This window comes from Quercus suber, unplaced genomic scaffold (genome assembly GCF_002906115.3).
Source record: "Quercus suber isolate HL8 unplaced genomic scaffold, Cork oak 2.0 scaffold_563, whole genome shotgun sequence".
In the NCBI taxonomy this organism is placed as follows: Eukaryota; Viridiplantae; Streptophyta; class Magnoliopsida; order Fagales; family Fagaceae; genus Quercus; species Quercus suber.
This window is the reverse complement of record NW_027070008.1, coordinates 476,350-502,292: the sequence shown is the minus strand read 5'-3', so window position 1 is coordinate 502,292 and position 25,943 is coordinate 476,350. Positions and strand designations below refer to the sequence as shown.

Here is a 25,943-nt window from a genome sequence, read left to right as displayed (position 1 = left end):
AAAGAAAGCAACAACTTACTTAAACTGGCCATGAAAAGATCTATCCTTCCTTTTGAGTCTCACATCATCTTATGATACTAATTAGGTAATGAGATTGGATGTCATTTCAAAACCATAATAGACCTGCTATATAACAATTCAACATGAATCACTATCTACTAATCCCTATCAAATGCTGATAAAAATCCAAGTTATGACCCAGGTATACAGCAAACATTTAAATGAAGTCAAGTAGTTTGAAAAAGGTACAGTGGTAAGCAATTTAAATGTTTTAACTGCAAGCACATGAATACAATGACCATATCACCATCCAATCCTCCTACTAGGCAAGAATCTAATGCTCTTCACTTTAGATAAAGAACATGAGGTAAAGAGTTCATATGAAACACCAGGTACAAAGCAAAAACAAATGACCCAGACTCAAGCAATTTCCTCACCAAGACAAGACCCCCCCAAAGCCTCCTCTCTTCATCCACAAGTCTCCTTCACTCCCAAACAAAACATGTATAAATCAAGCACCATTGCCACAAAAGTCCCTGAAGAAATGGCACACACTCCAGTAGAAGTAGGTACTAGAGGCACAGTCGGATCCCTTATAATGAAAGAAATCGAGTACTTCAGCCAGCTCGAATTAAGCCGCCAAGGTAGCTCGCAGAAGCCTCAGTTCCCTATTACAGACAAGGCTTCCTCTAGTAGTCATTCCAGACCCACTTTTGGATCCGTGACAGCAACCCCAAAAGAAGAAAAATAAAGGCAGCAGGCTCCTACCAGGCATATGTTCTATGGTGGAAGTTTCAGACAACAATCGACCAATTGGGATTTCTGTTTCAGTTACAGGAACCTTAAATCTGATCTGAAGAAGTTGTAGGCTTACATAATGCTCTCAGATAGCTTCGAGAAACCCAGCTTCTTGAGACGATTTGTTATACTTATAGGGTTAGCCCATGCCTCTATCCTGGTTCCCACAATTTATGTCCACAATTTCAACTATGTTAGATCCTTTTTTTTCAGTTTTCTTCTACTAAGAGTTCTATCCAGCGCAATACTATCACGAACCAAGCATGGTATTCGATGAGTATTTCTAGTGTAAATTTTGTTTTCCTAATAATCTCATGGCTTCTATCATCAATGTAGCTACTGCTTCCACTGCTGCTTGCCCATCACATGATTTTCTAGCTTGTACCCCTTTTAGAAGTTGTAGCACCACAGGGTATTGCAAACAGGTACTGCACGTGGTTTAGTTCTGGAGACAGAGGCATCTGAGGTGCAGATTTGATCGAATCCAATTCCCTTGTCATCAGGGAACTAATTGTCCCAGTGGTCCCAACTCTGATGGATCCTCCCCCACCCTTGATAGCTTCCAGAGTCTGAACCATGTTTATAATATTCTCAAACAAAGGTCTATGCAGATATCTTATTGCACGGAACTTGGTAAACCTTCAAATCTTGTTGAGAGAGATGTAGCAACTAGAGCAGATTAACATCCTGTAATGCAATGCACCACACAATATATCTAGATGTCAATGGTATGAAATAAAGCTGAATTTCTTTGAATTGAANTAGGAAAGTGAGATAGGTTTCTATAAAATAGTTTTTGGAAAATGACTCATTTTTTTTAGAAAACATTAATGTGAAAACAAACGGAGCATTGTTTCTCTATTATCTCTTCCACCATTTTCGTATTTTCGGCAAATATTTATTGGCATGCCACTTACACAAACCACCCAATTAACAATTCCCAAACCACCACAAACCACAAGCCTAAATCACACAATTAACACACTACCGCACGAAGCCCAAATAGCATCCTTGTTGCAAGTAGACATCAACAACTAGGGGTGTGCATGGGTCAGGTTGGGTCAGGTTGAGGGGATTTTTTGACTCAACCCACTATGGTGGGTCAAAAAAAATTCAACCCAGCCCAACCCATCACATAAGTCCAACCCAACCCATGGGTTAGACAATTTTTTTTAATTACTATTACTATTAAATTGAGCAAAAAAAAATATATCACACTTACCACCTGAGTTGATAAACAAAATATATATTAATATATAAACTAATATTTCAACTTAGTTGTAAACAAAATATAAATGAATTAATATCCTAATTCACTTATAAACAAAATATACATGAGTTCTTAACTCAGTTATAAACAAAATATATCTAAAATTTTTAAATTTTTTTATTAATTATATAATATATTGAAATATATATTAAAAGAACTAATAGGATTTTGTATTATATATGATAGTAGGAACCAAGGAAGTGCTCTACAGTTGGTTTTTAAAAAAAATTTATTAAATATATAATATATTTTAAACATATATTAAAATATAGGTGGGTTGGATTAGGTTTGACGGGTTTGTAATTTTATGACTCAAACCCAACCCAACCCATTATAAAAAAAAAATTTGTAACCCAACCCACCAAGCCCGGCAGGTTGGGTCGGGTTTGCTGGGTTTTCTGCACACCCCTATTAACAACATTGTCACCCATCACCCATTGTAACCCAGCCACCATGAAATCCAAACTTATTGCACCACATTCACTATGAAATCAAAAATCCATCCAAACCAGTGTATATGGATCAATACGAGAGAGAGAGAGAGAGAGATTATACCTTGTTTCATAGATTAGGTCTCAAATTCATAGTTTTATCAATTTACCAAACTTTTGAAATCCTTTCAATTTGAAATCTTTGTCTATTTTCATTATTCATTTTTGGTTATTTTAGCACCGAAAAATGGGAAATGTTGATAAAATTTTGAATTTTACTTAAATAATAAGTTTTGATTATATGGTATAGAAGATTCGTTTTCAACTTTTCATTATAAACAAAGATTTCTTTCTCTAAATGGAGCTTTATCTTTTTACCATTTCTATTCTATGGCTACCAAATTCATTTATGGATAGGCTTACGTGAAACACAAATTTTAATCAATGATTCCCCACTTTAAAAATTTACATAAATTTAGGACTTTTATTTTGAATTTATTTAATTCGTAATGCTTGTTGAGGTTCTTTTTTGGAGGAAATAGGTAAGTATTTTTTTTCTCTAACTATCTAGTTAGTTGACCTGGTTTGGAAACTATATTGATTAGTAGCACCTCGAGTCTCAGAAAGTCGAGTTGTGCGCTCATACCTTGAGTCTTTGAGGCTCGATTTTTATAGTTTGACCTGTCCTAGTTCCACGTGGCATCCCACGTGGAACTCGAGTTTTTGAGACTCGAGTTCTAAGCCCATATATAAACCACAGCCACCCACAAAGAAATTAGAGCATGAAGAAAAAAAAAAACCGGAAGAAGAAGAAAGAAGCCGAAAGCCAGAAGAAAAAAAAAAAAAAAAAAACCCAGAAACAAGCTCCAGGCCGGCGCGACCGGGCCGCAGTGCGGCCAGGGTCGGCGCGACCCAGGGCTCGCGCGGCCCGGGTCGCAGCGGTCGCGCGGCCCGGGTCGCAGCGGTCGCGCGGCCTGCGCGACCCAGGGCTCGCGCGGCCTGTGCGACTCGGGCCGCGCGAGCCCTGGGTCGCGCGCGACCCTGGCCGCACTGCGGCGCCGGCCTGGGGCTTGCCGGCCTGGAGCTTGTTTTTGGGTTTCTTTTTTTTTTTTTTTTTTTTTTTTTTTTTTTTTTTTTTTTTCCTGATGAATAATATGGTATTTCAGCATCTTTTTCTATTTCTCTCTCTCTGTGATCTGATTTTTTTTTTTTTTTTGGGTATTTTGGTTTGTAGATGAGAGACTTGGATACTTGAAATATTTTCAAATTTTTTTGATTTGGAAATCGAGTTTCTGAGACTCGAGGTCCACGTAGACGCCACATAGACCTCGAGTCTCAGAAACTCGAGTTCCATGTGGGATGCCACGTGGAACTAGGCCAGGTCAAACTCGACTTTCTGAGACTCGAGGTGCTACTAATCAATATAGTTTCCAAACCGGGTCAACTAACTAGATAGTTAGAGAAAAAAAAATACTTACCTATTTCCTCCTTCTTTTTTATTGTCCTATTATCACTTGATAGGTTTAGATTGGCTCCTTCTAGGACCTGGGTTAAAGTTGGGGATTGAGTTTGCTACTGACGTCAACATAGGAAGCAATGACGGCTACTAGTGCTCTCTTTGCCATTCCAAGTTAGTGTGACAACAAAGAGGAGGTAAAAACAAACTAGCTAAGAACCATAAACAAATGAGATAAGTGAGGAGGGAGAAAAAAGACATCTTGTTGATGCTATTAAGTATGCGTTTGGATACCACTTATTTTGCTGAAAATTGAAAACTCATTACTGCAAACATTGTAGTAAAATATTTTTTATTGTTGCAAATGACTGTTCATGTGTTTTTATCACTTGGCTGGTCCATGAACAGTGCCATGGACCAGCCCAAAAAAACGCAATCTCAAAAAACGCAGCCGCAGCCGCTACACAAACAGACCCTAAATGAGGGGAAGACTTAACTTAGAACATGGTTCCTTCCTCCTATTTTTCTATTCTTCCCATATGTTTTATCCTCATTTTTCCATCCCTTCAACCAAACATACTCTCAAACAAGCATAAGTGCAGATGTGCCAAATCACTAATAGAAACACCATATCATCATTAGGCCATCTAAAACTTTTCACTAGCTAACATGGCTTGTTATGTATATAATATAAAAGAAAAGCAGTGTCATTGGTAAGATCATATAAAAGTAATGTTTCTCCAATCACAACTAATCCTCTTAGAAATTTGTGAAAAATGGAAAAAAGTTGTATCCCTAAAATTGTGGAAAACTTTTGGATCAAATGGTCACCTCTGGCAGCTTGGTACTGATTTAAATAAAAATAAAAAATAAAAGATTCACATCCTTGTAAGAACACTTTCTAAAGTTAAGAGCTGGCAACTTGCAGGACAGCCATTAATGAACACACTGCATGGCTGCTCCATAAACAAGATATTCACCGCTTAAATACGCAAAAAAGTTTCGTAAATTTTTTTTAAAGCATGACGTTTTGTGATCAGTGTCCAATAAAAGTGATTGCAGTAAACCTGTCGAAATGATGTTGCACCATTACAACTTATCACCAAAGTAATGTGAAATTGTTTGTGCCTCAAACATTGCTCAAAATTATGTGTGGAGTGACATTCACTCTTTATGTAGGCTGTTGTATCTATTGTGTGGACAGGACCATAGACATGGCAGCCATCCATCAGCTCCCTGCTTGCTGCTGAGTTCCACAAGTGAAAAAATATTAACATATGCCCCCATGATCCCGGATGTATATCAATCTGCATAAATGCATCTTGCAGTGGTCACCCAGCCATGCAGACCACCCCACCCTACACGATGCATAGAAATAAGGGTAATAGAATGTAACAAAAAGATGCACATGGTAAATGAGTCAATTCATATGAAAAAATAATATACCAAACAAAGACAAACAAATTAAGAGAGAAAGAAAAGAGGTCCATGTGATTAACTTCCGCAAAGCACGAATTGGGTTGTATCACCAGAATAGCACACAGTTTTTTGACTGTAAAATGTCACCAGCCATATGTCTTTTAAGTTCTAACATGATTGTCAATCTTTTAGTGGTAGTTTCTCTAACTATAAGCAGAACTTACACAGCATTTCAAGTGTGATTACATCTTCCTTAGCATTCAAGAATGAGCAGAAGAAGCAAATCTGTAGAAATTTCTGAAAGATAAGAGAGTTAAGGGTACCATGAATCCTCAGGAGATCTAAATGCAGCATGAATACCAAGTGCAATATCTTTTATATACAAATTAACAGGAAACTCATTTCTATAAGATATTGAGTAGGTGCCCTGACAAAGGGCGTAATCCAGTATGTACTTAACTAAAGAGGGCAAAGAGACTGACTCTTCCTAAAATTATAAAGGAAAGAAGCAGTTAAAATGAATCCCTCCCTGATGAATAGCAATTTAAAAATAAAAGATGAAAGAAAAGGGAAAACCTTAAGAAAAAATAATTAGCTCTTCTGAAGGATGGCCATATAGGAAGCACCTATGCTTATTTTATTAACCAAATATCAAAACCAACAGAACTAAGTGTTATGATATATGCCCAAGTTAATGTGAACTAGAAAATACGATAATGTGTTCATATAGAATAGATCCTATTTGTAAAGAAGCATATGCATCAAGTAGCATTGACATGGATACAGGTAATAAAAAGCTTTGGAAACTCAAAACATATGGCCGCAAGCTTTTTGTACATAAGATAAACCTGCATATACTGCAAAATATGGTATAGATTGAAATTTATCATTCATCTTGAATTCAAAAAAAGTCTACAAGTTTTTTTCTTATATAAGCATGAGAATAACTTATTAGAAGGAAGGATAGGGCAAATGCTAGCACCCTTAAAGAATTACAAACAGACACTTATTAGATCAGCAATGGAACTACATGGCACCCCCTCCCTATCAAAGTAAAATATTTAAACAAAGAACTCAAAACACCATTATTAATATCTTGATTGTTCCTCATTCTGAAGAGTTTGGCAATTTCTCTCTCTCCATATGGTCCACGACTCCACATAATGCAGTGTATAGTAGCTTACCACACAAACCTATTGTGGTGGTGTCCAAACACCCCACTCTAGTCTAGATAGTCAACAAATCAATCACCTTGCTTGCTATCACCCAAATTACTCCAAAAGCCGTAAGTGCAAAAGCTAACATGGCTGAAATTATGAGCTAAAGTAACCTCACGAGATTTGCAGGCCTGGCTGTATGTCAACTTTTATACATAAACTAAAAATTTTATGTGCTGTAAGACGGTATTTGGCTTCAATGAATCAGGATACAAGATCCGTAACTTGTATGACAAAACAAAAGTAGTCTTATTCATAAATTTTTTATTTTTAAAAAAATGCTTTCTTTTAATTCCCCTACTTTGACAATCACACTTTTAGATCTTGATTCAAGTAGTCAAGGTGGATGATCAGTTGCAACTAATTTAGTATTATTATGAGTATGAAATTATTTCAACTTGAATGAACATAGTGATGAAACAAATATGGTATGTACCATATTGTACTGGCACAAAATAACGTTGGGTAGCCTAAGACATTACCATTATTGAAAGAAATTTTCTTCAACATCCTTAACATTTGAATCATATGCTTGAGTTGACTCAACTACAACCATGAAAATTTTGTAATTTAAACGAGAAACTTTGAGACAGTCACTTATTTAAAAAAGAAGAAGAAGAAGAAGAAGAAGAAGATACTTTGACAAATGACAACAATAGTTAATAGACAGTATAAATTTACACTGAAGATACTGGAGTGGAAAACAAATTATCTAACCTTAAATAAATAAACTGAAGATTGTGCTTTTGGCTTTTAGTTCCCAATTTTCCATTTGCATTTATGCATGAGGGAGGATTTAACAAAGTTCTGCACCAGCAGCTTAGCCACACACAACCTCTTACAATGCGCATCTAAAACTAGCAGACTTGTTCAAAGATAATCTCAAAGCAATTACGGCCAGCCAACTCTTGATTGAAGGAAGTAATATTATATAATGATGAAATATCTCCAATACTCAATACCCAAACTGATTTTTATCAGTTGAATTTCCAAAGTCATCTTCAAGCACATATAGAAGCTTCCTGTAAGTATACCCATCCACAATGTCTTTTTCTTGAAGCTCCTTCAACAACCTCATGGCCTCTCCAACCTTTCCTTGTCTGCAGATCTCATCCAAGACAGTCCTGCAAGTAATAAAATCAGCTGAGCTCCGCTTTTCAATCATCTCCCACAGGTACCTCACTGCCTCGTCAACCTCTCCACCTAGAGCCAATGCATTCACAAGCGAGTTGTACGATTTATTACTAGGAATAAAGCCTTTTTGCTTCATCTCATCACACAACTGCTTGGCATTGTTTGTTCGGCCTTGCGCACACAACCCATGGATCAAATAATCATATGAAAACGAGTTGGGCAAACACTTATACACCACATCCATCTGATGAAATATCCTTAGAGCATCATTAACATGAAGAGAAAGTACATAGCCCTTTATCATAGAGTTCAAAGTAAAAATATCAGGTTGAATCCCATCATTGACCATCCGTCTAAACAAGCACCTAATAGTCTCCATATACATGTGGTTTATATAAGAATTATTTCCTCGACTCAAAAACGCTGCGAAAAGAAGATTGTAGGTTCTAATTGAAGGCCTACAATCCAAATTTCTGCTATTTCTCATGTGATTAAAAATATTGACAGCTCGAGTCAGCCTCCGGGCCTCTGTGAAAAAATAGATAATGGTATTGTAAAGAGCCTCTGAACCAACACATTGAACAGCAAGCACTTGGTTCACAACATCATCCATTTCTTCATACATTCTTGCTGCACCAAGCTTCTTTATTGTAACATGATAAGTGCAAACATCATGTCTAAATCTATGTTGTTGTGATGCCCAATTGAATAGCTCCAAACACACTATAGGATCCTCTATAAAGGTTATGACATTGCAAAGCTCTTCGGCAGTGAATCTCGGCGGAAGTTGGGACACTGCACGTTGAAATTGGGCTTCATCAAGTGTGGGTTTAGAATTCAATTTTGACCTCTTACTCTCTCTCCTTCGAAAAGATCTCGACGGGGCTCTAGTAGAGTATAAAGAATACAATGAAAGGCACAGAATTTGCTTTGAAGGTAGTTGGGGACATGGGCTAACTTGGGTCTGATTCAAAAAGCGCAAATGCTTCAAAGTGATGAGACTAATGGGAATTGCATACTTAGAGAAGCTTCTTGAGTTTGCAAAAAAACGGTGAAATGGGTTTGTGGGGCTTATCGGATTGGTCGAATTTCTGGTTGAGAAAATAAATTTCAAGCAATTTCTACGATTAGAACACATACTATCAAAAACTGGAAATTGTACATGAGCTATTGCACAAACTTTCAATTTAATACACTTCGAAAATCAATATTACAGAGATGGTCAGAGAAAGGAAACAACTGCGTGCGAATGGAAGAAATAAAATACCTAATCAATGGCGGCGGCGGCGTTACTTGGAATGTAAGGACTAATGAGAACTGGAACTGTAAAATTTGAGCCGAAACCTAAACGGAGAGAGAGAAGGGAGGTGGTGGTTTGTGTGGTTTGCTCAGCTCGTTGAGATGGTTTGGAAGGGGATGCAGTGACTGGTGTTTTGGCGGCGGTGGTGCTACAGTGTGCTCGCGTAGTCACGTGACTGGTGTTATGCCGTTAATTATTTTGAAATGGAGGTCTATTTGATAATTTTCTTGATGGGTCTATCTGATAATGTTTTTTTTTTTTTTTTTCTTTGAAAAATGAGTTGACTTTTTTGAGAAAACTACTTCATTTTATTATATATCACAACAATCTTAAAATTCTTCTTAAAAAAATAAAATCTTTAGAATGAGTTGAAAAACTATCAATTTGATTCTTTTGTTTAATTTGGTATGAGATGAAATTGTTTTTCACTATATTTTTATAAAAAATAACTCTGTTTCACGCCAAAGCTTAATTAAATAAAAAAAGTTAAAAAATAGTTTTTGTTTAACTTAAAAAAAAAATACTATTAGACATAATAAATCACAAAAAACTATTTCATATAAGATTTTTTATTCAAATAAATGGACTCGCGCATTATCAATGCTGTCACGAGCAATATTTTTACTCCAAATTCTCTACATTGTCGCAGCTGCAGTAATGCAAGAACAATAAGCACATTAGCATACATGGTAAACGGGATTCAATCTCCACCTACACCAAAAAAAGCATACATGGTAAACAACTAACCTTTCAATACGTATTTACCAAAAAAAAACCTTTCAATACTTCCTCAAAGTACAAAGGAACTCTAAAACTTCACCAAAAATCTACCTTAGTCTAAACACGTATGTAGACTTTACCCACAGAGATGCAATGTACAGAGATGCAATGTTTTTTCTTCACAAAATACCCTTGTTTTTCCCTCACAAAATACCAACATTGTATTTCTTTGTCGCTAATATATACTAAATTGTTTTTTAATTTTCTTTCGTTCGCTCATTATTTTCGTTATTTTATTGTATAAGAGAAGAAATACAATGGTAGCGGCTATCGCTGATCTATTGGCCTTAGTACCAAATTCAGTTACCATAAAGAATTCAAATTTAATGATTGAATCATAAAAATGAGAATTGATATAAAGAGACATATAGTGAATTGGAACTCTTCTCAGTTTCGTTGTGAGCTTTGCACAAGTATGAGCTTCTCTCTACCTTTTTGTGGGCCTTTTTGCCCTTTGGTGGTCATTTTGTTGCCCTTTGTGGTAGTTTTCACCACCTCCTTCGTGGCAGCCCCTGTTGCTATCCAAGGTGGTAGCCTCTATTACACATTACAACCAATTCAAACTTCCAAAGCTTGAAGCTCAATACAAAACAACTAGATTTAAAATAAAAAAATAAAAAAAAATAAAAAAAGAAGAAGAAAGAAGGTGAATGAAAAAGTCAAAGCTGTCATAGTCCTTATCAAACATCACCATCTTCGGGACATCAGCTTGCAATCACTCTCTTCTTTACTTCAAAGGGACCTGTGGAGAACAATTTAAAGGCCAATACATACAATGGGCTGTCACAGTAACAATAATTTCTTTCTTTCCCTTTTTTTTTTTTTTTTTTTTTTTTTTTTATTAGTTTGTGGGTTGTGAGTTGTGTGATCAGAGGTGGACACGGATGGTGGTCACCGGCTTGAGAGGCGTCGCTAGCTTCTTTGTTGGCTTGGGGGTGAAAAACTCATGTGGGGCTTGGGAGAATATAAGGATTGCAGGGGTTGGTTTGGGCTTGTTCAAGATCTCATGGGGCAAAAACTTGAAAGATACTGTCATATTGGCTGGCTTGCTCTTTTGATGGTTTTGCTTTCAAGTGGTTGTCTACGGTTGTGTTGTATGGACCAGAAGTTTGCTCTGATACCAAACTAACGTAGGACAACCACATTATTTCAATGGAGAAATTAAACAACAATGAAACAAAAGGATAAACCCTAGGAGTCAGCATCAAGCAAAACTGGAGTCGGCACCATTGAAAAGAAAACACGCATATTTTTAATAATTCTCAAAAGCTGTCTTACAATAATCAGAAAAAGTGCTTAAATACCTAACAATAAAATGCATAAAGAAACCCTAATTATTAAATGTTTGGGCTTGCTTAATCTCAAACCCAATAACTAATAGGCTCCATCCATAAGGCCACAGGTTGGGCCGTCTTCTTTTTGCGCTTCCTCTCATACATACGTATAATTGGGAGCTTGTACCTCGTGTCCGCACCAATAGTACATCTATTGCAGCTCTATATTGCTATCCGCAGCAACTTCAACCTTAGAAAAGGATACATTGGCAATGAAATTGACCTCATGAATGAAAGTCCCAATGACGGCACCACAATTGCCTAAGCCAAAGTCATCCTACAAGAAACCATAGTACAATGCGCTTAATACACTATTATATTCAATCAAGAAAAGAAAACGAAGAAGATATATGAATTACCAAGTGAGTTACAAGTTCCTGCTCAAAATTGGTGTAGTCTCCCAAAGTACATTTATTCTATGCAAAACGAAGAAGTATCACATTCAGCAACTCCTATTGGCATGACAAGAAGGGGTGGCAGCAAGTGTTGACTTCCCACAATAGATTTTATGTTGCCAAAGAAATTGTGGTTTCGTCCTCAGAAAAACGAAGCTGCTGTCTATGTGCTATCTTCAGTTTGTTGACAATTATATAGAAGGAATAGTGGCTACGACATCACCACAATCGAAAGCATCTTGACACAATGATGTTTCATTGAACAACATATTTTATAACCGCACAACAAAGAAGAACCTCCCACTTGCTTACAAGTTGTGCCATTCATCACTTTTAGTGTACACAATGACAATTTTACAAGGCGTCATCTCATCCCATCATGGTCTCTTTTGCCCTAGCAAAGCCCAAAATACGAGGGCTATTATAGATGGGCAGCACTATGATCAAAGAGTAGACACTCTATGGAATTATCAATTTTGGTTTCGCCAACACTTTCCTCATCATTACAACAAACATGAAGCAACAACAATTTGTGGTTTAGCATTTTTATTCGCATTTGCCACAAGAACACAATACTGGCGGCTGCCAGCACACACAGCAGCTATGTCACACTCCTATACTACATCACCAAGTGATATCTTCACTCAATTCCATCTCAAATATGCCATCCCAAGATGGCCAATAGTATCACTCATGGCTATGACTTCATTGAAACTAATTTTGGCAAACACAACCTCACCAAATTGGCCAACAATAAAGCAACTAAAAAATTGAAGCATCACCAATGTCTCATTCATCATCATCTCCTCATATGGACCCAATTTGCTCATTCAAATTTACACAAATGATGGAGACAATTTACTTCCAACACAATGGCCAACTCAAAGTCAAGTATAGCCACACTGCAAACTGATTTCCATGCTTTGCGACAATCAAAATCAATGAGAATCGACTCCAACATGAGCTTCAGCTTCGATGAGAGCAATGGCTCAACCACATAAGTTGGTTCCTCACGGTTAGTTTGTGATTTCCCAAAGAAGATCCATCCTACACAATTAACGACACAATTTATTCAACACATCACCAAGTACATGCAAAAGATTAGCAGAAACAAAATTAGCTCACCGAGGTGGGTGTCGCATTCAACTTTATCAAACCTACATAAAGAATAGATTTAACACCTAGTCACCGTATTTGGCATCATTCTCTTACCAAAAAAAAAAAAATTGCTCCTTAGCAATGAAGGTTCTTCCCTCTTTACTGTCTACACCATTTCCCTATCATTGGTACCAACAAACCTACAGGCATGGACAGCGGGCTGCCATGAACCTCCTTTAGTTGTCTCTGGCAAAGCTCCTTACTTTTTACCATCGGGTTTCTCTCTTCTATAGCAAAGGCACTTTGGCTCACCTAAATCCCAACTATTAGAATGATGGATGGTGCCAAGCTGATTTTTAGATTATTTCTGATTTCTCGTCACCAGCAAAGATCCCTACGCTGCTCTTATGGGTCTTCGACATATTATTTTGAATGTGGCGTTTTGAAAGAAGCAAAATGGAAAGTGGTCTTGAGAAATAAAAGACAAAAGCAACTAAAGCAATCTAATGAAAGAAATAGGCAAGAGGCATGAATAAAGCTTACATTTGAAAGAGTGATAGCAATAAGCAAAAAGAAAAAGAGAAATGTAAAGCAAAGTGGCGTGATATGGATTATGGTGTATCGGCTAAAGCTTAAGTGAAATAAGGACAACCTAATGCAAATGGTAAAAGAAAAGAAGCAAGTTGAAAAGGAAAACTAAAGTAAGGCCTAGTTAGGGGACCCGCCTTATATTGGCATCAAACACATGGGCCAAGACTCAAGGCCTTAATTATTTCTCATGGGCTTTGGTCTAAATCAACCCACACGCCTATACACAAACATTGCCAACATAACCTCCTTTGGCATCCAAGTTATGCAAAGATTAACAATCGACAATCATTTTGGTCCATGCCACATTCAAGCTTTGAAATATTTCAAAGGTACACTTCTTCACACATTAAGGGAGTAAAACTTTAAGACACAAGGCCTAGGTCCACTCATCTAAGATTTATATTGGGAATGTTATTCCTAAAATACAACCATAGAAAGCCAAAAAAGAAGTGAGAAAGCGTCATGAAATTGAAGGCGCTTAAACCATCCTACAAAGAAATTGAAGCTACGTATAGGCATGGAAGAAAATGAGCATTCCAGATTGAACCTATCATTTGGTTACAACTCAAATTTCTTGAGCTTCATGACCACAGTGCTTCTACAAGTGGGCTTCATGATCCATGACATTTCTACAAATGGGCTTCTTCAACCCATATTTTCTCAACAAAAAATGGAGCGTTTGGGTATGATAATTCCCAAACCCACAACATCTATAAGCAACAGGAAGCATCAACTACTTACACGCATGCCGCAAGCGCCACGCGTGCTCGAGGTCTAATGTTGATACCCATTTTTGTGACATATTTTCTACAAGCTTGACTCAATTGAGCTTAACTTCATTATGGGCTCAATTCATGTACTATATTATATTTTATTTTATTCTTTTAAGCATGGCCTAAGCCTATGCGACATATTATGAAAATTGAGGAAGTGTGGTTTGGAGAATATGGGTCGGTTTTTTTTGAACCTTTTGTATGAGCCCAGCCTATGCGTGCTACTAAGTGGGCAAGGGACAATGGTAGCACCTTAGGCTTATGGAGGAGGTCTTGTACCTAAAATTTCCACCCCAAAAGAGCTTTTATGCTCTAGCTGACTGTGGCCCAAAGTTTCTACTTGAACCCATATTTCCCTTTAAAATAGTTGGCTCTCATTGGCCAACTTCAACTACTAGCTCTCACTTAGGTAAGCCTCTCAATGGTATGAAACAATTGAAAAGGGCAACCAATGAGGGTTTAGTCAAATTGTTCTCAAATTATGCATAAAGCAAGCTAACTCTTTTACCAAACTAAAGCAAATTTGAACCAAACATCAATTTAGCACCTTGGAGGTCTATAGCCTCATATTTTAGCCTAGAAACTAGTCCTTAAGGACACCTAAAGGCTGCTATAAAACTCTCCCTTCAGCTGAAAACAAGAGGAAGACATTTTACTATGAGAGCAACACCCCAAGCTCAATACAAGAGTCTTTCTTCAGCTAAAAAATCAATGAATCACGTTTTACCCATATAGCTAAAACTTTAAAGCAAAAGCCCATCCAGCTAGCTAACATTCTCACAATTCTAAAATCAAGGAGTGGAAATATTGTTACAGGGAAACCTTTCTTCTCTTTCTTACAACCTCTTTCAATTTTCTCTTCTTACTGACTATGGGTCGAAATTTGGACATATGTACTTTTTCTGCATTTTCTTGTATTTCAATTATGGCATTTTGATTTTTCTCTTGTTAAAGCATTATTAGCCTTTTGTTTATTACACATTTGGAATTTCGGGCTTGATTCTCCACAAATAAACATTTCTAGAGGAACCCAAGGGGAGATTTGAGCTAATTTTGCATTTTTTGCCCTTGTCACAAAAGCGTCCCCTACAGAAAGTAAGTTGGCCATAAGATGCTTTCCTACTTTAAAATTTCTTATATTGAATGAATTTGTAATTAGCTTGGATATATTCTTTTGAAGAACCCTTTTGGGTATATATTTGATACTTCGGATTTGTGCATTTTGGGCATTAGTAAGAGTTCATATGATTTGAGATTAGGATTCTTTAGTGTAAACATATCCTACCAACAAAAGATTAATTTGTTAAAATGAAAAGTGATCTCAAATATAATATGTGAAGTTTGCCACTCAGCTTAGGAGAAAACAATACCTGCGTAATGGGAGCCGAGCAGGAGTGGGCTAATATGGAATTTTGCTTTTTGGGGCGGAAAACAAACTTGCATTAAACAAAAACTCAAACAAGGATGAAATTGAAAACGAGTTGCTAATGTGGACTTGTTTTGTCAAAGTTGCACCCAAATTTCTCATTCTTAATGGGACTTTTAGTGGAGGGTTTGTAGCATTAAAGCTCAGGATGGGCTTGTGCTATATGGTGCTATGGAAATGAGGTCAGAATGGGGCAGTCGTCACAGTGAACCAAACTAACTAGTGAAGACCGCGGTGGAGCTCTTGGAAGAATTTGCAAGCTACCTCCAAGAATTTGCGAGCTTTAGGGTATTAGTAAGAGTTCATATGTTTTGAGATTATGATTCTTTAGTGTAAACATATCCTACCAACAAAAGATTAATTTGTTAAAATGAAAAGTGGTCTCAAATAGAATATGTGAAGTTTGCCACTCAGCTTAGGAGAAAACATCAAAACAATACCTGCGGTATAGGAGTCGAGCAGGAGTGGGCTAATATATATATATCCATATTAGCCCACATATATATATATATATATATTTTTTTTTTTTGGGGGCGGAAAACAAACTTGCATTAAAGAAAAACTAAACAAGGATAATATTGAAAACGAGTTGCTAATGTGGACTTGTTTTGTCAAAGTTGCACCCAAATTTCTCATTCTTTATAGGACTTTTAGAGGAGGGTTTGTGGCATTAAAGCTCAGGATGGGCTTGTTCTATATGGTGCTCTGGCAAGTGATGACTATGGTGTTATCGAAATGAGGTCAGGATGGGGGCAGTCGTAACAGTGAACCAGATTAAGGGTCCGTTTGAATAGAATTTATTTTGCTGAAATTGAAAACTGAAAACACTATAACAAAATAATTTTTAAATGTGTAAATAGTACCGTGAGATCAATTTTTAATGAAAAAGTAGCTGAAAAGTGATATTTGTGAGTCCGTAAACAATACATAAATATACTATTCACAGATGAAAAGTCAACTTTTGTGGCTACTGTTTATGACCGTGCATGAATAGTAGCCGCGTTACTCTTTGAAACGCGTGAATACCAAAAAAAAAAAGTGGAAAACGAAGACTTTAAACTTAAAACGTAGACTTGGATCCAAACCCACGCTAACTAGTGAAGACGGCTGTGGAGCTCTTGGAAGAATTTGTAAGCTACCTCAATAATGGCCCGTTATAATAATCAGATGCAGGGATGGGGTCCTTTTTCGTGATTCATCAACCCAGATTGGACATATGGGCGACCGTGCTGCTCTATGAATGTATATGTTACAATGTGCGTTTTGTCATGAAATCATTAGACATCTCCCACATGTGCTTTGGCCCCTATATGTCAACTTGTCTTCAATTTTTATTTATTTATCTAAATGTATGCGTTTGAGTCTCTCTCTCTCTCTAGAAAACTAGGACCTTGACCCTTGTCTTATATGCATTTGAAGATGCTAAAGCATAAGCACTTATGATTGAGCATTCTCATATGCATGCCAAGATGAACCTTGGCACTCTCTCTCTCTCCACTAATTTATTGGCTTTCTTAATAATAAACTCCCCTTTCTCGTATCAACTTTGTCATGGAAGGAAGACACATACATAAATCTCATCCAAGAAAGATTTTTGCTTAAACTGTGCCCAACTCAGAATAAGAATTTTTGCTAAGCACTAGCATTGGGGGTGTAAACCCCCCAAGTTGCTATTTTACCTACCAAACCCATAAAAAGAAGCTCCAACCTGCTACAGCAAGTTTGTATTTATAGAACTTACTGTAGCGGGATGGAAACTTGCTTTTCCCTTTGTTTAATATATATTTTCTCTCTCTCATCACTCTCTCTCTTTACGTGCTTCTTTCTGTCTTCCTTCTCACTTCTCTCTCTCAGGTGGTACAATGGTGGTTCGGTGGTGGCTGGAGTTTGGCTGGATCGTTTCTAGGTTTTGCTTGCTGTGGGTCTGGGTTTGCCGCTGTGTGGTTTGTTCGCCGTGGGTCTGGGTTTTGCTCGCGATGGTAGGGACTGTGGGTTGCTTTTTATTTATTTATTTATTTTTTTTTTTGAGGTGGGTTTACTGGTGGTGGTGTCAAGTGTGTGTAGTGCAGTAGTGGCGGGTGGAGTTGCTGGGTTTTTGTTGTTGTTGCTGGTTGTTGCTGGTAGTGGGATGGTATGGTTGTTGGGTTTTTTTTTGGGGGGTTTCAGTAAATTTGTGGTGGTTCTTGTAGAAGAATGATACCAAAAGAATGAGAAAGAGAGAGAGAGAAAAAAAAAAAGAATAAAGAAATGGTAAATAAAGTATAAAATAAAAATTAAATGAAATTGTTAAAAAATAAAAACTAAGATTGAGGTGTCTTATAAAATCTCTTAAAAAAAAAAAGTGTATTATAAAATAAAGGCGAAAATGCACTTTTGGTCCCTACATTTTGGGTCAATTTTTATTTTGGTCCCAATTTTGATTTCTTTGCAAATTTCATCCCCAAAATTTGAAAATCGTTTTTAAAATCGTCCTTCCCGTCAACCAACAGACGGAACCCTCCTACGTGGCAGACGGAGTGCTCTGCTTGCTGACATGGCGCTAATGTGGCCATTAAAATATTATTAAAAATGATTATTTGGCACTTTTAAATGCCATGTCAGCATTTAAATTAATAAAAAAAGCCACATCAGAGTATTTAAACAAAAAATAAATTAAATTTAAAAAAAAAAAACCTTAAATCTAATTTATTTTTTTTTTTCCTAAGAACATGTTCTTCATGTTCTTCCCGTTCTTCCCAAATCCAAGAAACAAACCGAGCAACCAAATCCAACCTCCATCAATGCTAGGAAAATAAGAAATAAATCCAACAAACCAACAAACCAACCAATCTCCAGCAAACCCATAAACTCATAAACCCATAAACTCATGAATTTCACATTCAAATTATCAAATTCCTATTCCAAATTCATCTTGATCATGAACACACAAGAACAACAAACCCAGAACATTCAATCCCAAGGACAAAACACCAACCCAGATCTGAATGGTTTTTTCCTTTTTTCTTTCCTTTTTTATGTTCTTATCAGGAGCAAATCTGGGTCAGGAGCAGGTTTGGGTTTGGAGCTTGCTGTCTCCGGCCATGGGTGTCTGGGTATGGAGCAACGACGCCATTCCGACCACGAAACGACTCCTCGGCCACCTCGTCTCGTCATCGTCCTCGTCAATCGAGTCTCGGCGGCTCGTGGTCGACTCCTCGACCACCTCGTCTCGTCATCGTCCTCATCAATCGGGTCTTGGCGGCTCGTGGTCGTGAGAGGTAGAGCTTAGGAGTCTTCGGCCATGGGCCTATGGAGTCTCGGTGTCTTCGGCCATGGAGCTTGGAGCTTGGAGTCTCTGGCCATGGGTGTCTGGGTATGGAGAAAATTAAAGAGAAATCAAAGAGATAGAGAGTGAGAGAACAATGGGTAGAGAGAGAGGGATTAAATTGATGTTGTGATTTCAGTTTAAGAAATTTGTAATTTCAGTTTAAGAAATTAAAGTGGGTACTGAGAATTAAGAAATTAAGAAATGGGTACTGAGAATTAAAAAATGGGTACTAAGAAATTAAGAAATGGGAACAATGGGTACTGAGAATTAAGAAATTAAAATTTTAGTTTAAATTAAAATTAATAAATTTTGTTTTTTAATTAGATTTAAGGTTTTTTTTTTAAATTTAATTTATTTTTTGTTTAAATACTCTGACGTGGCTTTTTTTTTATTAATTTAAATGCTGACATGGCATTTAAAAGTGCCAAATAATCATTTTTAATAATATTTTAATGGCCACGTCAGCGCCATGTCAGCAAGCAGAGCACTCCGTCTGCCACGTAGGAGGGTTCCGTCTGTTGGTTGACGGGAAGGACGATTTTAAAAACGATTTTCAAATTTTGGGGATGAAATTTGCAAAGAAATCAAAATTGGGACCAAAATAAAAATTGACCCAAAATGTAAGGACCAAAAGTGCATTTTCGCCTAAAATAAATTAATATGATAGATAAGGAAACTTTGTAAAAGTGTATTATAAAATAAATTAATAAGATAGATAAAAGTAACTTTGTAAAATAGAAACCATATGCATCACCCGGATGCCAGAGCTTACTGGCCTTTTACAATATTTTTCTACCAGAGCTTACTGCTCCCTTCTACCAGCCATTTCAATGCTACTGGACATCCTTACTTTACTCCTATCAAACACTAGTTGATATCCTGATTGATCAATCAATTTCACAAGTCACATCAAGGACAACCGGGTATTATTATTACTATTATTATTTTTGGATGAGAACGACAACAATAACAGGGTTTTTTTTTGTTTTGATAAGAAGGGAGCCTAAAAATTTTAAACACGCACAAAAACTTTATTTTATTTTATTTTAAATCCTCGATATAGTAGTACCTTATATCAAAAAACGACCATTAAAAAGGGGTAAGTCTGACACAAGTGTGGGAAACGTAATCATGAAAATATATGGATACACAGATTTCATATTTTATGACTTGCTAAATTTAGATCATAATTCATACTGTAATAGCCTGACAGGGCCAATATTAACAGTATTTATTTTAGCACTTTTTACAATGATTCTAGAGGTTCAAGATCAAATTTTTGTAATACAAAAATGGAATGAACCTCAAATCAGAATTTCAATTTTACTTCTCAGGTCTCTCTGTGTTAACTGTTACAATGGTGCATGAACAGAGAATTAGTCCAAAAGATAAATAACAAAGAAAGAGCAGATCAAAGCAAGATCGATCACAGAAAACTAATAAGGAGAAATGGCAGAGCGAGAGAGAGAGAGAGAGAGAGAGAGACCAAATCAAACATAAACTAACAAACAAATTAAGCCCACCAAGGAAAAAAAGGAAAAAATAACAGAGAAATATAAACAAGCAAATAAAGCAGACAGCATGTCCAAAGTCCAAACATGGCTGCAAATTGCAATTCTAATGGCAAAAAGAAAAAAAAGGTAGTGGTTTCAGTAAAGTTAAGCAGCTTTTGCTGTACAAGGCGAGTTAGTGTGGGATAGATCATTAAAAACACAAGCAAGATCTCCACCAACCTCACCTTCTTTGATCTCTCCAAACACTCTCTCATGGTTTCCCCGAGTACCCAAATCTTGATTTGCATGCAGTTCTTCTCTGGCTTGTGATCTCTGCCTTTTTATGGCCTCCCTTCTGCGATCATGATCTGCCATCCTGCACCACCAAAGAAAAAGAAAGATGTAAATCATAGCATACTAAAAGAGAGAGAGAGAGAGAGAGAGAGAGAGAGAATTGTAGAGAAAAAGAAAGAGTGTACTCTTTAGAGAGAGTGAGGTGATGGGCAATCCCTGAAACACAGAGAGGAAGGCCATAGGAGCAATGGAGGTTTAACAAGGATTGCATTTTTTTTTCCCCTTTGGAGGGTTGAGTAGAATGACAGAAAAAGGGTAAATATTTGGCTTTTGATTGTATCTTTATTACTTGGGGAATTAATGTTGGAGTCGTAGATGTGTTGGGTTGTTCTCAGTGTCTCTGGAAATCGAGAAACGTGCACCAGGTCACTTACTTATCATTTTATTAAAAGATTTACCCCTATTTAAAATTATTGAATTAAAATTTTTTTTAAATAAAAACTTATTGTTGACTTAGCCATTTTAAACAAATCAAATTTTTTTAATAAAATGGTAAGTAAGTGACATGATCCATCATGAAAATTATATAATTTCTTATCAAAACATTTAAAGTGAATTATTTTTTGAGAAAAAAAAAAGCGAATAGATTTTAGAGACTCATAATTGTTTGAGTAAAAAATTAATTGTTGACTTAGCAATTTCAAATAAGTAGAAGCTTTTTTATTAAAATTGTGAACAAGTGACGTAGTCCACTACTAGGACTGTATAATTTCTCATCGAAACATTTAAAGTGAATTATTTTTTGAGAAGAAAAAAGCGAATAGATTTTAGAGACTCATAATTGTTTGAGAGGAAGTAATTCCATAGACATTTCTTATCATAAGCTCAATTTCACTATTTATTTAGTATGATTAAAGTGATAAACACTTTTTATTCCTATAAATCCACCGCTTTTCATTAACCACTCACAATTACACAAGTTAACAAATTGTAAAATTTGTAAACCAGACCAAGACCTCAACTACAAAAACTCTATACTCTCTATCCCTTCATAAAAAAGGTCTAACTCCTAATTATAAAAAGGGAAATGTTAACAAATACTCTAATGACATTAATTTAAAAACAATTTATAGGAAAATGATAAAACAATTAATTTTTTGATAATTTCCATAAAAGTGGTATCAAAACTTTTCTAATTTAGTTTATTAACAATTACCAAAAATACACCTATTAACATGACTCTTATAATTATAGTAAATTTTTTAAATGGTTGTGTAATGCTAAAGAGATTATAAATTTTACCATAGGGAAATTGACTCAATTGTAGCAAATTTAATTATTATCTCTTCTCTTTCTTTGAGTGGGTTACGATTTTTTTCTCACGCCAGGTGAGCCATACTTCTCACATAATGTGAGCTCTTCTTTCCATCTTTTCTTTCCTATCACGAGGAAGTCCAAGAGCGCGTCCATTAGGAGTTGTAACTTGTCTTGACAGTAAGGAGGCAGACACTAGACTCTACTATGTAGTCTAAGGTGCTTGAACGTATACAGAACATGAAGCTCACTACGGAAGAAGACGAGGTTATGTCAATCCGATCAGTGAAGAGAGACAAAATTTTAGAGGAATTCTCCCTAAGCCTCATTGGGAGATTTCTCACATCAAAGCAAATAAATTTACGGGCTGCAAAACACTTACTACAGAGTATGTGGAAATTGGGTGAGGATATAAAGATAATTGAAGTGGGTGAGGGGATTTTACAATTCAAATTCTCGATGGAAAGCCAACTGCTGTGGGTTTGGAATAATGGACCCTAGTGCTTTGATAACCATCTCTTGGCCTTGCGAAGATGGGGAAAAGGGATGTCTGTCAGCTCAGTCACTTTCTCGAAACTACCATTTTGGATTCAAGTCTAGGGTCTGCCATTTGATCTAATTAACGAAGAGGCAGGAAGGGATATTGGTAGTAGTATTGGTGAATTGGTGGAAGTCGACTGTAGAGCTTTCAACTCAGACCAAGCCAGATTCCTGCAGCTATGAGTGGAGGTCCCACTTGATAAACCACTCCAGTGGGGAGGCCCTGTGATTAGCCTGAAAGGAGAGATGTCAAGAGTGGCGTTCAAGTATGAACGTTTGGTGGGTTGGTGCTTCAATTGTGGTTGGATAGGCCATGATCATAAGGACTGTTCATCACCTGTGGAAGTCAAGGAAGGTGGTCAGCCCTATGGAGAATGGCTCAAGGCGGAGATAAAAGGGAGACCGGTAAAGGCAAAAAGAACTCAGTACCATGCATTCCCACTTGATAAACCACTCCAGTGGGGAGGCCCTGTGATTAGCCTGAAAGGAGAGATGTCAAGAGTGGCGTTCAAGTATGAACGTTTGGTGGGTTGGTGCTTCAATTGTGGTTGGATAGGCCATGATCATAAGGACTGTTCATCACCTGTGGAAGTCAAGGAAGGTGGTCAGCCCTATGGAGAATGGCTCAAGGCGGAGATAAAAGGGAGACCGGTAAAGGCAAAAAGAACTCAGTACCATGCAACCCGAACCTAGAAAACCACACGGACCAAACCACATAACACCTTACATCCTTCGCCGACTGAAACCGACACGCCTAGCAAACCCGATACCGAAACGCCTGTTAAACACAACACCAATATTTCGCCGATACACAATACAATAAAAGCCAACCCAATAACTGAAACAGCTAAGGCCAACCCGGATTTTTCGCAACCTCAATCACGTCACTTATGGCTTGTTTGGAAGTTTAGAGAGGGAGGAGAGTAGAGGAAAGTAGAGGGAAGGGGAGCAGTGGGGAGGAGAGTAGAGGAGAATGATTCACCTCTACTTTATTTGGATGTTTTTAAAATTAGTAAGGGGAAGGGAGTAATTAGTCCTTCCTCTTGTGTAATTTTGTTAATATAATAAGGGTAAATTAGGTAATTTACTTAGTCAATAGTTTATGTACTCTACTCCCCCTCCAAATCTCTCCAATTTGGGAGAATTAAAAATGGGGGGCTAGAGGGAGTCCAAACCCCTCCAAACTCCTCCAAACCCCTCCCCCTCGTTCTTTAAAAAACTTCCAAACAAGGTAATTGCATTACTCTCCTTCCCTCTACTCTACTCTCCCTCCTTTTTTAAACATCTAAACATGCCATTACTGCCCCAATCACACCCTATGATGGCCATGCACGTTGCCACCACGTCACCACAATTGGCCACAACTGATGCTTCAGTTACAAACACATTGAAATCAAACATCATCAATACCCAACCCCATAACGCCACAGTAACACAACCATACCTGGACAACTTAAACATTCCACTTTCAGACCAACCACAATTAAAGCCCACATTAAACAGCACCGAGAATCAAGCCAACAATTTATTCTCAATCCCAATTACATATGGCACACAACAAAATGAACCACAAACCCTAGGCACACCACCCTTACGTGACCAACTTAAAGTACCAAAAACAAAACACACGCAGAAAAAAAAAAAAAAAACCACCCTTTCCATAGCCAAAACAAAACCTTCACCAACCCAAACACAACCCAAGACCTCACACTCTTGTCTTTTGAAAGTGGGCACAAAGAGACAAAATTAAAGCAGCAACCATGGGTATAATGATGCAAAGCGATTTAAGGTGGATGAAAGGAAAATACAAACAAGAATATCAGTCGAGGCTAAGGTTCAGCCTAGCCGATTGCAATGATCGTCCTAAATTGGAACTGCCGGGGGCTTGGAAATCGTCGTGCAGTTGAAGTCCTATCCGAACTAGTGAGGAGAAAAGCTCCCACAATTTTGTTCCTTATGGAAACAAAATTGACTGATAGAGAGATGAAACCGATTAAGACAGAATTGGGTTTTAATGGCATGTTAGCTGTTTCATGCAACGGATGTAAGGGTGGATTGGCACTATTTTAGAGGGAGGGGGTGATTGTGGACACACAAACATACTCACCAAACCATATTGATGTGACCGTACACGCACAGAACTCACCTATATGGAGACTAATAGGTATATATGGCCACTTGGAGGAAGAACGCAAAACTGACACTTGGAGACTCATGAGACACCTACATGCCTGAGGTTCTCTTCCTTGGATATGTCTAGGAGATTTCAACGAATTGTTGGCCTCAAACAAAAAACACGATGGCAATATAAGACCGATGGCTCCGATGGTTGAGTTCCGTCACACTCTCCTCCATTGTGGCTTGGTTGATATGGGCTTTAGTGGTGTAAGGTTGAATTTAATCAACCATTGTATTGGCTTTATTCCGTACCAAATTTGCTTGTAATTTAGCAATTAGTAACCCTATATTTAGGTGGGAATTATGTAAGGGTAGTGAGTGAGAGAGTATGAAGAAATGCTCAAGATTGTGCAAGATGCAGAGATTCGCAGGTGACTCACGACTGACAAGCCGCCAAATGCAGCACGCAAGTAAAGCGTGCGAAAAGATGAACAGTCACGCCAGCTGGAGCACTACAGAACAAAAAGTCCAACCTGGCTGTTCTGTTATCTCGTGGCTTGAACTTGCAACTCAGTCAAGTCGTGAAGCCAAGCCGCCAGACCACCCTGTTTGGGAAAAACTGACTCTTCGCATTCCTTTCTCACCCAAGTATAAATACCCTCTTAAACCCACGAAATGTAAAGAGCTTTCAGAAAGAATTTTGAGAGAGAAACCTTAGAGAAAAATAAGATTGATTCATTCACAATCTTCACATAGAAACTCTTCAAATTCCTCTACTTTCATCCTCTCCATGTTACATCCTTGAGAGGTTCTTACCCAAATTCTTTTCTCACCATACCCATATCTATGAGAAGGCTATTTGGTACTTTAGGAAGTAGTTAAGAAGGGAATAATGGTTATTGGTTGATGCTATGGGTTATAGCAGAATCCGGTAACCTAGAAAAGACAAAAGTTCGACGTAACCTCGTTAGAGTAAGAAGCTTGGAGGGCTTAGGTACCTGGGTAGATTAGGCTTGGAGGGTCTATTATTGTTCATATATCTCAACTTCATTTTCTAGTGGATTATTGACCGCTTGGAGGGCGGCGGAGAGGTTTTACGCCGAAGGCTTCAGTTTCCTCTTCGATAACACATCGTTGTGTTGTCCTTGTGTTTGCATCTCTCTTCCCTTAACCTTTGCCATTTAATTTTTGTTGTGGATGTGATTTTATTTGGTTTAGATTGTTTATCAATTCTGGTATAAGCTTATAATCATTTTTCGCACATACATTGTTTGATATAAAGCTTGAATTGATAATTTGTATTTTGGGGGTTTAAACGTTCATAGTGTTTTCAACGCTATTTGAACTTTCAAGTGGGTATCGTTTTACATGGAGGAATGGTCGACATGGGGCAGCGTTTGTTGAAGAAAGGTTAGATAGGGCAGTTGCAACATTTGAATGGTGTGAGATATTCCC

The 25,943-nt window shown here is 37.3% G+C and overlaps 2 protein-coding genes and 1 long non-coding RNA gene across 5 annotated transcripts; all 3 read right to left on the bottom strand.

Annotated features, from left to right (window-relative positions):
* Positions 1-216: 216 nt before the first annotated feature.
* Positions 217-1,491, bottom strand: LOC111998887 (uncharacterized). The gene is given in 4 exon segments (XM_065764460.1): positions 217-948; positions 950-1,015; positions 1,018-1,091; positions 1,184-1,491. Coding segments are annotated over 4 exon segments (411 nt in total). The 5' UTR covers positions 1,377-1,491; the 3' UTR covers positions 217-870.
* Positions 1,492-4,943: 3,452 nt separating this feature from the next.
* Positions 4,944-9,218, bottom strand: LOC136060994 (pentatricopeptide repeat-containing protein At2g27800, mitochondrial-like). Of its 3 annotated transcripts, XM_065764466.1 has the most exons (4): positions 7,309-9,218; positions 6,159-6,231; positions 5,599-5,671; positions 4,944-5,313 (listed from the first exon to the last, which is right to left on the bottom strand). In XM_065764466.1, exon 1 carries the CDS (start codon positions 8,861-8,863, stop codon positions 7,547-7,549), a length of 1,317 nt encoding a protein of 438 aa, XP_065620538.1. In that variant the 5' UTR covers positions 8,864-9,218; the 3' UTR covers positions 4,944-5,313; positions 5,599-5,671; positions 6,159-6,231; positions 7,309-7,546. The 3 variants fall into 3 exon arrangements, with proteins under 3 accessions (XP_065620538.1, XP_065620537.1, XP_065620536.1); XM_065764465.1 differs by having other exon boundaries at positions 5,599-6,231; XM_065764464.1 differs by lacking the exons at positions 5,599-5,671; positions 6,159-6,231.
* An 11,003-nt stretch (positions 9,219-20,221) lies between these two features.
* On the bottom strand, positions 20,222-20,912 carry LOC112038965 (uncharacterized). Its single transcript, XR_002885911.2, has 2 exons — positions 20,702-20,912; positions 20,222-20,598 (listed from the first exon to the last, which is right to left on the bottom strand). It is a non-coding gene; the product is annotated as an uncharacterized LOC112038965 (long non-coding RNA).
* Positions 20,913-25,943: the final 5,031 nt, after the last annotated feature.